Source organism: Melopsittacus undulatus, chromosome 9, assembly GCF_012275295.1.
Source record: "Melopsittacus undulatus isolate bMelUnd1 chromosome 9, bMelUnd1.mat.Z, whole genome shotgun sequence".
Lineage (NCBI taxonomy): Eukaryota > Metazoa > Chordata > Aves > Psittaciformes > Psittaculidae > Melopsittacus > Melopsittacus undulatus.
In genome coordinates, this window is record NC_047535.1 from 31,040,946 (window position 1) to 31,053,327 (window position 12,382).

Here is a 12,382-nt window from a genome sequence, read left to right on the forward strand (position 1 = left end):
ATTTTGTTAGGTCTCAGTCTGGCAAGGGCCAGCCTAGGCTGTGACTCACTCCATTGTATTCAACGGCATTATTTACATAGGTGTAAAGTTTAATACTTACTCTAATCTCTGCAGGATCAGTGTCTTGGAGGGATGGGTTTTCTTTGCAGCAACAATGGTAAGAAGTATTGCCACTCAGATAAGATAACAAAGTGTTTTATACCTATCTCTTCAAAACCTGGCTTGAAAACAAATAAGAGATGGGTAAAATAATACACTCAGGACAAATGTAAACATCTTTAAATACGTTTCAGTTTAAAGAGATAGCTTTGGTAAGTCTTGTTGGAATACTAACCTATTTCTCTGTAAATCTCCTTGCTTAAACATGCCTAAATAAGAATAGCAGAATGAACAAGTAATTGAGAAAACTTAATATAAAAATAACTTCCTCCTACTGGTGTACATTCTTGTTACGTAAGGCAAAAAACAAGCTAAAGTAAGCTTAAATGTTTTCTGTGTAGGTAGCTTTCAAACACATGAAAATACAGTGTTCTTCCTCAAGCATGTGACAACTTGCTAAGTACTTTCACTCACATATTCCTGGAAGAAGGGGGGCTTCCTCCAGGAAAGCTCTGCAGGCTCTTTCAGATATTTTGAGTTAGAGAAGTGATGGGGGTACAGATACAATAGCTTCACAGAAGAATAAGCAGCAACAATACATCAGTATTGTCAGCCTGTTACCTCTTCTGCATATCCTCTGTGTATTTGTGATGAGAAAGAACAGAATTTTCCCAATGTAGGTGTTTTATTCCTCATGCCTGTGCATACCTTTTACTGACTTTACTGCACACTCTGCTTGCAAAAGAAGAGCACAGATTTCTTAGCAGATCCTAACTGTTCTTCTGTACAAAGCCTTTCATAAGGACAAACAAAATGATATTTTTCCTTGTTTATCTTTTCCAGTTGCCTGTGTCTGGCAATTTGATTGACCTTTATGGCAACCAAAGCATGCCTCCTCCAGGACTAAACATCAGCAACTCCTGTCCAGCTAACCTTCCTAATATAAAAAGGGAGCTCACAGGTAAATACGTCTAAAATACCACCTTGGAGAAATCGTGTAATTGTTTTGAATTCAGGTGATATTGGACATAAGTTTTGTTATCAGAGAGACTATATGGATGAACAGTTACCTTTTGGTTTGCAGACCATTTTTTAGCAGATGTTTTACCCTGCTGTGCAGTTTGTGTTCATGTGTGGGCATGCGTGTGTTCACTGTGACATGGTAAGTTAAAGTCCCTAGTTGTTATAGTAAGATCTGCACCCTGAAAGCATTGTGTCACTGGAAGCTTCTGTGCATCTCCTGCAGAGTTGTTTTCTAGTTTGGGCTCATTGTTTGTTCTGTCAACACCAAACTTCAAAAAATTTTTATCTGGAGTTTCTGTGGGATTCTTGTTGAGGAATGCTGCATGCTGAGGCCTCACTCTAGTAGGGCAGGGCAGTAATGAACAGATAACCTGTTGTAATATGAAATCTGGACACCTAGATCCTACAAAAAGTAGAATTAGACATTGGAGAATACATATCTCTTAAGATGAATATGAAGTAGATTTCTTGTCATGTTGGTTCTTCCAGCAGTGCTGTGAATAAACCCTGAGAAGCAGGTGGAGGGAAGAGGGGCATTAAAATCCTCTTTCCTTAAGCATGTGTGTACAGAAGCTAAATAGTTGGAAGGAAGAAATAAGAAGTTTAATATTCTCAAGCATGTTTTATTTTTGCTGTTCTCCTTTACTTTAAAGGATCTAACTAATGACAGAGTCATCATAATCCCCAGAAATGGGTATTCTTCAGCCCAAGAAGGAATCATACTGCATGCAGTATGGTAGAGGCAGATTTTCTTTCTTGTCTCCCTTCCTTCTGTGTTTCTGTTGTGAAAACTCTCAGGCTGACTCAGTTGCAAAGCAGGTTCTGGGCAGGAATTAGTTTAAGTAGAGCAGTTTTAATAGCCCAGGAGTCAGCTTCTCAGGAGGAAATGCCAAATCTCTGAGCTGGCGGATATTTTTGCATTTATATGATGGCACAAAATTTGAGTTAGGCACCAACTGAAGACACACAAACTGCACAATGATTTGTGGCTGCTAGAAAAAGAAAAGCTTGTACTATGTAAAGAGGAGGGTGGGAGGGGATGAGAACTGTTCCGAGTTCTGCATTACAGATAGTTTCGTTGCCCCAGTTATAGAAAGTTAAAGGTGGCTGTAGACTGCAAATCCAACTTGTTGGATGCCCAGGCTGCTGGATTCACTGCAGATGGTTGTGTAAGACTTCAGGCAAAGAAAGCAGAAAGAGAAGGGAAGTCAGTGAGTGAAGCAGTCTTATGGATGTCCCCAGTGCATCAGAATAGACCTGAACTAAGTTTAATGTCTATATGCTACATTTACCTGTACACAGACATGATTTAGGCAAGTGCTTTTTCTGTTCAAAAGATATGCTAGCAGATTGTATGTAATTTATGAGAGGCTTAGGAATTAAACTCAGATTTAACAGCAGTCATTTGGACATTGATCTCGCCAAGCCTTTCTGCAGAAAGCACTATTTGATTAGCTTTTTGACAGGCAGTGATTTTAAAATCAGCATGTTATTGCAGGCAGGAGCCTTTTGGTTCTCCATTTCCTGATTTTACTCTTGGAGCTAGGCTGGAGAGAGCTTGCAATACTTAAATCTAGCACTTGTCAGAAACTTTTCTTCATCCTGCTGTATAAATATCAAAATGATGAACCCTCCCCAAACCAAACCTTCTATCCCAGCGTGTGGTGTTCATAATGGTTGTTGAGTTCTCAAATGTAGTTACTGAAGCATTTAATGGGAATCCTGCTCACCCAGAAGTGCTGTTTGTATCAGTTTTCACCTTACAAACCTCATACTTGTTTCATAAGGCAAGGACAGATTAAGCCCAAATTTCATTAAAACGTGCAGTGATCTTTTGAACTTTTTGGGAATCCTTTGGGAGCCTAGAAGAGGATATGACAGTATCAGTATGCAGTAGCTCTGTGTTCTAAGCAGTGAAGTAGTAAGCTTTCAGTAGTCCAGGGAAACCCTTATCACCTGATATTTTTAACTGGGTGTGCCATAATCCATATTCCTTAAAAATAAAATAGTGCAGGGAAGAAACGTGTTGGAGTCACTGAGAAGTTTTGTTTCCATAATGGAGCGTGTGATAATAGATCATACACTCGTTCTTCCTCGCTGACCGGCTGTGAAGCCAAGTAATGCTTTCTGGTTTTGAGATTTCAGTGCAACAGGGCAAGGATCAATGACATAACCTATTTCAGAAATTAAAAAGGGTAGAGCAAACGTATGAAAATACTTAAAATTCCTTGAGAAACATAAGATCAAATGAGATCAGTAAATAACAAATATAGTTTTGCTTTTGCCTGAACTATTGCATGCTTAAGTCTGATAACAAATACGTGGGGAAGGGTTAAGAACAGTGCTGAGCTGAGGAGACAACTGATGTGCAGCATGGTTGTTGTCATTTTAATGATTGCCCGAAGCAAGGGACATTGTTTTCTAGTGTTACTCCTAAAGAAGGTGTTGAATTTTTCATCTTTTTTTCATGTAATGAGAGCAATTAGTGTAGCTGGAAAATACAGTATTTTTAATAGGTCACTTAAGTTACACCTCGAGTCTTGTGTAGCTGGAAAATACAGTATTTTTAATAGGTCACTTAAGTTACTCCTCGAGTCTTGTGGTGATGTGCATGCATGTGCCACTAAGGGACGTAACCTTAATTCCGGTGAGTAGAGTCTCTGGCTCCTGGCTGCTTCACATCCTGTGCAGGTAGCAATGCAGTAAGCATGCTGTTCCTCTGGTTCAGCTTCTGCATGCCTGATGTATATAATCGTAGGAGAAGGTATGTTAGATTTGAGCAGTGTGCTGTCCTCAAATACCTTGCTGAATCAGGGCCTCCGTGGGAAACATTCTCATCATGGAAGTCAGTATGGGAAGTGTGGGAAGAGATGCTCTGCAGGTGAAGTTCAACACCAATGCCGTGTTGTGGCAATCACAGGCCTTTCTCACTCACTGGAATGGGTGTAATAATTGGTTTGACAAATATCAGTCAGGCTTCCTGCGCAAATACTTCACACACTGAAACATTGTGTTTGAATTACTTTAATTCTAATTACTTCATTCACATGCACAGCATGTATTTTTCCTACAGAGTCAGAAGCAAGAGCATTGGCTAAGGAGAGGCAAAAGAAGGACAATCACAACCTGAGTAAGTTTTGGTTCTTTGCATTTTGCACCAATTCTAGTAATGGTTTTAGACATTAAGTGTTTGAATGCTGATGATTTAAATCTGAGTGAGACACTGCATGTAATACGTAGTACCAGCTAATTATGTTATGCCTATAGATCAAATATTTCAAGTTCTGGTGAAACATGCTTAAATCTAGTATTGAATTTTAAACTCTGTTTTGGTTTCTTTTCAATAAGCCAGGGCGATTATCATCAGTAGAATTATTTGGAACAACAGCTGATCCCGTTGCTTTTAACAAGTCCACTTTGCACAGTTTGGCCCCCTTTTTTTTAATTTATCAAAAATCTTAGCTATGTGATCAGTTTGTGACTTCAAACATCAGTGTGCACCCTCAGTGTGGTGATTTTATAAGTTCCATTTTTGAAGGGAATGCATATTTCCATGTTGGAAAAAGAACATTTTAAAATAAAGAGCATCATATGACTTGAAGGATCCTTAAATTGTCCTTATACAAGTAGAAAAAAGGAATTTTTTCATGCCTTGAGCAATTCAGAAGCCTTTTCCATAGCATGAAGAGTTCACACAGAAAAACTGGTATGTTTGACTTTTGGATCCTCAGAATGTTGCATCTGGAAGATTACTTTCAAAAAGAGATTGTATGTTTTGTCCCTTTTCCTGCTTTGGGAAATACCGATGCCTTGAGCATCTACAATTTTGTCTCTGAATTTGTGCAACATTTGCTCCTCGGTTGAGTCCTTTGCTAATGCATTCATTTTTAGAGTCCCTGCTTAACTTTGCCACTTCAGCAGTTCCATGTTTTTACAGTATAGACAAAACTTCTGCTTTTTAGTGTATCCATGTGTAGGAGCAAAATCAAATTACTCTGTCACTGGATTTTAAGCTTCAGGCAAATATATCAAAGGCGCTTAAAGAAATCTTTGATGAAGCACTTTATGTGTTGTAATTAAGTGTGAATACTACTTGTAACGCTTGTGCTGTTTTTCCTAAAGTTGAACGAAGAAGAAGATTTAATATTAATGATCGTATAAAAGAACTAGGCACTTTGATACCCAAGTCAAATGACCCGTAAGTATAATGTGCCCAAGGAGACTGTGGGAGGGAGATATTTAAAGACAAAAAAAAACAACCTTAAGGGAGAAAAAGAATTTACCAAAACAAAATTCCTGAGCTTTTTTGTATGATCTTGGCATTCCATGACTGTAGAAATGCTTTATACTTTTTAAAGATAGCCTTGGGGTTTATTTTTCCCTTTGGAACTTGCCTGAATTTAGATTAATTTGATTATTTTTGTCACAAAACAGCCACCATACTATTGTGCAGCAGCTCAGCATCCAGCCGGACCCTGTGTTTTGGCAGGGCTGGGGTTGATGCTGGTAGTGACTGCCTTACCAGAGGTAGAGTTGCCGGGATGCAAAACCTTAGTCTGCGTGATCTTAGTGCTAAGATGGCTGCTTGTCTTGCTAAATGATTATTTTAATTTATTAGATGCCATATCTTGGCAAGACAGAACCAATCCTTCTTTCTTTGAAAATGGAGGGCACTTCATCTGAGAAGTCATCCTATTCCCTTACCCCTCAAGAAAAAGGAAATTAAATATAAAGCATAACTGTGTCTGTTCACTGATAACTTGTCAGTGTCTGTGGTAATTTCTCAATAGTTCTTTTAGGCGATTTTACTGTTATTAACTTGTCTTAGCACTTTCCTAATGCTGATTCAGAAGCAAGGAACCCCCCACACCCTTGCTCTGGAGCTTGAAAGTCTCACTGAAATCTGAATCAATGCCCTGTGATTTTGAGGAGAGTTTCCATTATTTTAAGACAATGGAGTAAACTCATAGCTGCTATCCAGAGAAGATCTGTAGCTTTTTCTAAGGCAAGCAAGACAATACTGCAGATATGCTGCTGTGTTGAGTTTTTCTCTTCCTACCATAACACAGCTGTGATGCAGTGCTACCATGACTATTGCTTGCTGCTGCTTGGGAGCCTTTAGGCATCACCTCAGGTCATTTAGCACAGAAGCACCAGGTTATATATGGTCCTAATTCCCCAGCTGAAATCAGGCATCACCCACATAGTAAACTGTTCACTGTTTGAGAAGTCCTGGGGGTTTTGTTGTTGTCTTGCAGCCTTGTCATGAGGCAATGAAAGGAGCCCCTCGTCTTCAGTTTCTCTGCACAGTGCTGGTCCTAAACCATGCAAACGGCAGGGAATGGCGAGCTGCAGGGTCCTGCAGGCTGCTTTGCAATAGCTGCACTCGGGCCCCCTCTAGTGCTTTTCAAATGCTCCCTGTATTCATAAACTTGGAATCAGTATTATCCAGGAGTTACGTATATGTGAGGTGTAATCGTAGCTGCCAGTGTAAAGGTGGTGCCTATAAAATAAAGCCTCCTTGATAGTGTTAACTTTTCTTTTTGTGCTGATTTCAAAGGGATATGCGCTGGAATAAGGGAACTATTCTAAAAGCATCAGTGGACTACATTCGTAAGCTGCAAAGAGAACAGCAGCGCACAAAGGAGCTTGAGAACAGACAGAAGAAGCTGGAACATGCCAATAGGCATCTGCTGCTCAGAATACAGGTTTGCTGATAAATAAGCTGCAAATGCTCTTGATGTTGCAGTGTGTGACTGCAACGAATGGTAACTGAAGCTTGTTTATAGGAATGTGGGTTAGAAGGAGCCACCAGTCTAATTCATGGTGACCAATGTTGAGACGTCTGCCAAGATTTTTCTGGGGGTGGGGGGGGGGGAAACTCTTTTTCAGTCAAAATAACATAAAACCCAGACCCTTGAATAATGGCAAATTGACCTGGCAGCAAATAATCTAATGTCTTTATTTTCCCTTTTTATCTTGATTCTGATTGAGCACAGGATAAGGAACTTCTAATTTTGGCATGTTAGCTGATGAAAGAAGTGCTTTCTTTTTCCACCTTCTCTGCTGATCTTGCAGTGTGCCATTACAAGCTTGTTGTTTTAGCTTGAAAATGGAAAAAAAGGCTGTTAATCAACCTTAGTGTTAGGAATACCCAGAAACAGTACAATCACAGCAGTGATATGATTGCCTAATATAATGCATAAGTAGAAGCAAAACATCTCATTTGCTGCTGCATTTGAGATAGGGCATTAAAGTGAATTCTTCTTTTATGTCTTCAGTCAAGTCCATCTGTATGTTTAAATGTGATGGTAGAATTTAAACTTTTTATGAAGATTGAAAGAACCCAGGCTGTGTGTGAAGTCTAAGGCCTCATGATTTGCCTATAACTTTTCAGTGCAGGAATAGCATCGCTCAGTTTTGGCTGACCTCTTACAGTTCTGCCAGACTTGTAGAATGAGAAATATCCCTGCCAGTGTCTCGGCACAAAACTGCGAGCATCACAGAGACGTGCTGTGCTTTCACATATGACTTTTAAAGATTACAAAGCAGGTGCTTCTGCTGTTCCCACACGTTCCCTCCCCAACCTTTAAATGCTTTCCTGACCTGATGCCAAGCTTACCTGCTGTGGTACTGGTTTGGGAAGGGGCCCAAAGGGTAACGTGTCTGTTCTACAGGGCTCTGGGTTTTGGCTCCGATGTAGGTTCTGAATGGGAAGTGTGAAGAACCTGTGTGGGGCCATGTTCACCCACCTCTTCAAGAGACTAATGGTCAAGTGAACTTTGCAGGGTGGAAGTGCTCAAGGTGCAAGCACTTGTTGCTGCTGGAGAGGGAGGAAACTGTACAGCAGAAAGAGACTGTTAACTTGCAGTACACAAGAGTGTAGGATGATACGTTTTGCTTTCAGATTTCTCTCTTAATTTGTCCCTTCTTGTCCTTCACAGGAACTTGAGATGCAAGCTCGGGCACACGGACTGTCCCTTGTTCCATCTACAGGCCTCTGCTCCCCTGATATGGTCAACAGGGTCATCAAACAAGAGCCGGTGCTGGACAACTGCAACCAAGACATCATGCCGCACCACACAGACCTGTCTTGCACTACCACACTCGATCTCACTGATGGTACCATCACCTTCAGTGACAACCTCGGAAACGTGACTGAACCAGCTGGCACTTACGGTGTTCCTGCCAAAATGGGATCCAAACTGGAAGATATCTTGATGGACGATACCCTCTCCCCTGTCGGAGTGACTGACCCACTACTGTCCTCTGTGTCTCCTGGAGCATCGAAGACAAGTAGCAGGCGGAGCAGCGTGAGCATGGAGGACACCGACCATGCTTGTTAGCATATACTTGGCACATCTTTCATAAACTGCTTTTTGTTTCTTGATCAGTAGATGAAATAATTTACCTTTTGTAGAATTTTTTGATTTTCCTTCCTTGTGCTTCATCAGTAGCCCAGTGTGTGTGAGTGTGTGTATATATTATATATATAGGAGTTTTTTAGCATTTTTGTGAAGAAACTTGTATATTCTATTTTAAAACTACCAATGCCTCCAAAATATTGTACAGCATATGTACAGTATCTGTGAACTGGATTCGCCAAGAACTTTGAACTGGTCAAATCTACTCAAAGCAATAGAAATATAAATGAAGAGTCTGTTTCTACTGGGGGAGGGAGGGGAGAATCATAGAACTGTAAATGCAACCTATTTACTTGGAAACAAAATGTAAAGTTAAAGAATGTAAAGAAACAACAACAACAAAGTCCAATTTGTAATTGTATGAATTGAATAGTGCTGCCTTAAAGATACAGTGTCCCTCAAATGTTGGTCTTTACATGACAAGTGTTTAGGGAGGAGAAATCCCCACCCTATTCCACTCATAATCCAAACAAAAACCAAAAGTGTTGAGACATCCTGATTGTGTCGATTGTGCTAGAAAATGCTGTTGCTGAAAATTGCAGGGAGATGAGAGTCTCTTTCTCAGAGTGCCCTTTAATTTTACTCTGAGCTGATTTGGGTTTTCCTTTTGATCATGGTTCGAGTTTTTTCACTTAGATTTTCATTTTGGTTTGTAACACGATGATGACTTGCCAACAGTAACCCAGGCAGGAACACTGTAAGTTGGTATCAACTCTTTGGGCAAAAATAGATGCATTTTATCAGCTGGGCACATTGTATTGTACATATCTAATTGGCTTTCTGTTTTCTTTTTAAATTGCATTGTACAGTTCCTTTTGATTTGCATGGATTCCTTAGTTACCTTCAACTTTTTGTTTTAAATATATTTGTATTTCATTTGTAAGGTTTTTTGCCTCTTAATATTGCAACGATTTTTTGACATTTTTAAAACTCATTGGAAGTTTTCTGCGTTCTTTGTAAACACTTGAAAGGAAGCTTTTCTGCAGGGTTCTGTGTTTTAAGAGAGATTTTGAGAATATTTTGTATATTACAGTCTCACTTTGAAGATGTTTTTAAACGCATTTAAGGTAGATTACAAATTTAGATTAGGTAATAAAACAACTCTGTAGAGAAACTGAACTTACATATTTATTTTTAGTGATACAGGAAAAAAAAAGTAGTACTATGCTTGGAAACATAACTATGTAGTTAATATACCCGTTATAGCAATTTGTGTTTTATTTCAGCACTGGCGCTGCCATAAGGAAAAAAAAAAACAAAAACAACAAAAAAAAAGAGTAAATTTACTGTATCTGCAAATAACTGTTACTTGATAACAATGTTATTAATTTTTAACATGCAACCATGTTGTAAAAGTAGTTTGGTGCATTATCTACTCAAGTGTAGTCCTATGCAATAACGGTAGTTCTACTCGTATTATATCAAGCCTAGGTGTTTTACAGAGGTGACACGTGGTGTTCCAAGCTAGGGGGATCGAATGGATTTCCAATGGCAGCCTACAGCTGACTCGCAAGCGGCAGGCAGGTGTATCTCGTTCAGAATGAAGTGCCTTAAACTGTAGTTGTAGTCTTCCTCGACTAGCACTGACTGAAGTGTGGCATAGGAGAGAGCTTTAGGGTGGTGTTTTACAGGATGTTGAAGTGTAGCATGGTGCCTACGTATAGAAAACAAAGAGCTTCCTGTTCTTCCTCGTGCTACACTGGGAATGACATAGGATAAATGAAATGGTTAGTGACTCGAGTGCCAGTTTGGCAGGATTTATAAGGAAACTGTGGTCTCAGCAGTTGGTGTTCAGCAGTCAAATGTGAATTGGGTAGTGATGGGACAGTGGGGGACAGCATCAGGGGTTCCCTGGCCTGTGGCTTGGCTCGCTGAGCTTTCACCCAAATGTTTCCCCATGGATGGTTCTTGAAGTGTCCCCTGCCTGGCCCTAGTGGCGAAGGGCTCGGTGGGGGCACAGCTTGCTGTTACGGTACTCTGGGATCTGCGTTCATCTTGCTCTTTCTGTGGCTGATGCTGGCTCTGTCCAGCCCTCTCCGTTTCCGCTTGAGCAGCGAGCTATGTGTTAGCATTGATGCAACCACCAGGTTGTGGCTTTTTTTCTTTCTTTTTGGCGTTCTGTTTTTGTTTTCTTGAAGGAGGAGCTGGATTTAGATTATAATGATGCCTCTCCCCCCCACCTCCCCTGCTTTTGGGAATGTGTCTTTCCTATGGTAGAGAAGCTGTGGTCCAGGAGCCTGCAGGATGCCGTGTGGCCACTGTGGTCCCCAGACAGGGAAATGTTCCAGTTCACAGCAAGGCAGCTCGCTCTGAGCTGAGTATGTGGGTATAGGCTTCTGGTGCTGCTGTTTGGTCAGGGTGGCAGGTAAAGGATATCAGGGCTGCAAAATGCTTGTAGCTGTAACACAGGGCTGCGTTACCCTCCTCCATTACAATGGGACAGCGCTACGGCCTTGTACAACAAAATGAATTGTGCATGCTGGATTGTAGTTACTGAGAACCACTGAATACATTGACTTAAGGCTTTTGGTTTGACTCCCATGATGGGCATTCAGGAACAAAAGTCTAGACTGTGGAATATAACTATTTTTAAATCTTATGCGAAACCACTGGTACTTGCTGACAGCCGTGATTTCTGATATTTTGGCTACATGGTGTATGGAAATGAGTTAAGATTCAATAACAGTTACATCAAGAGCTGGATTTCTTGATGCAAGTCACTATGGTCCCAGCAGCTGTGTGGTGTGTTCCCTGTATGTTGGGTTGTGCTGGGGTAACGTAACTTGGCTGTGACCTGCTCACTCTTCACCCTGTGTTTCCTTAGGTTACAGCCCTCCTCTGAGTTTGCCCATGGTTTGAATAGCAGCACATTGACACTGCAGTGGGGGGGGGACATCTCTAGGAGACATGGACCTCCAGGAGGGTGCTAAGTGGAGATGTCTGCCCCTTTGAGCATTGTGGGATGTGTGGCCGTGATGTTTTACAGGGGATCAGTCGCAGGGGACAGAGAGAGCAATTGCAGGCAGGGTTTGGCATGAACTAGGTGGAGTGAGATAGTTAGAAGTTGTTGCCCAGTTTGATGACCATGTCTGATGTGACACTGGGCTTCCCTGAGCAGGTGGACAGGATATCTACCAGTGCTCCTTCGCCAAAGCCATGCAACAAGCAGGAACATGCAGAGTACCATGAAGTTCTTCCTTACTGCTTTTGGCCTATAAAGCAATATTTAACTCTTACAACCTGTAAAAGCAAAAAGAAGGTACGTAAGGAAAGCACAAAGCACAAAATAATGCACTTACATTTATGTTGTTTGACATAAAATGCACTGGGGGGAAGCTGATGTTGATAATAGTATAAATACCTATATTTCTTGAAAAAGTGACATTAATTACTGCCTCTTGCTATGATGCTTGGTACTGTAATGTTGATATTCATCTGCTGTTGACTGCAGCAATAATTTGTGTATGGTCCATAGCACTGTAAATTATGGATCAATATTAATGTATCCAATGAAATAATTTGAACTGTTGTTCTTGATAGATGGATTAAAGCATTTTGGTTTTTCACATATGTCTGTGTAAGCCACTCGTTTTCCGTGTAAGTGAATCTTTGTTTTTCCATGCATCTGAAGTCCCAGCAGCACTCCTGTGTTTGTGACCTGGTGGTGGATGTGTCCGTGTTCCTGACCTGCTGTCAGTCAGGAGCTCCAGTTGCACCACTGCTGTCCAGTTGTGTTTGCATGGTGGTAGCATCATGGGGACAGAGCTGTGGATCAGGCCATACTTGGGCTTTGCAAATACACGTCCAAGTGGATAGACCTAAAGCTTATGGTCCAG

General features: G+C 40.9%; 1 protein-coding gene across 11 annotated transcripts in view; it reads left to right on the plus strand.

Annotated features, from left to right (window-relative positions):
* MITF (melanocyte inducing transcription factor) overlaps window positions 1-12,116 on the plus strand; it is a 101,619-nt gene extending 89,503 nt beyond the window's left edge. For 7 of the 11 annotated variants that reach the window (XM_005149410.4, XM_031049195.2, XM_031049197.2 and 4 more), the window contains 5 exons: window positions 943-1,060; window positions 4,178-4,252; window positions 5,245-5,320; window positions 6,683-6,830; window positions 8,067-12,116. In XM_005149410.4, coding sequence (XP_005149467.1) covers window positions 943-1,060; window positions 4,178-4,252; window positions 5,245-5,320; window positions 6,683-6,830; window positions 8,067-8,468 — 819 coding nt within the window. In that variant the 3' untranslated portion in view covers window positions 8,469-12,116. The remainder of the gene's footprint in view (window positions 1-942; window positions 1,061-4,177; window positions 4,253-5,244; window positions 5,321-6,682; window positions 6,831-8,066) is intronic. The other 4 variants (XM_005149411.4, XM_031049196.2, XM_005149413.3 and 1 more) reach the window with 1 other exon arrangement.
* The last annotated feature ends 266 nt before the right edge of the window (window positions 12,117-12,382 follow it).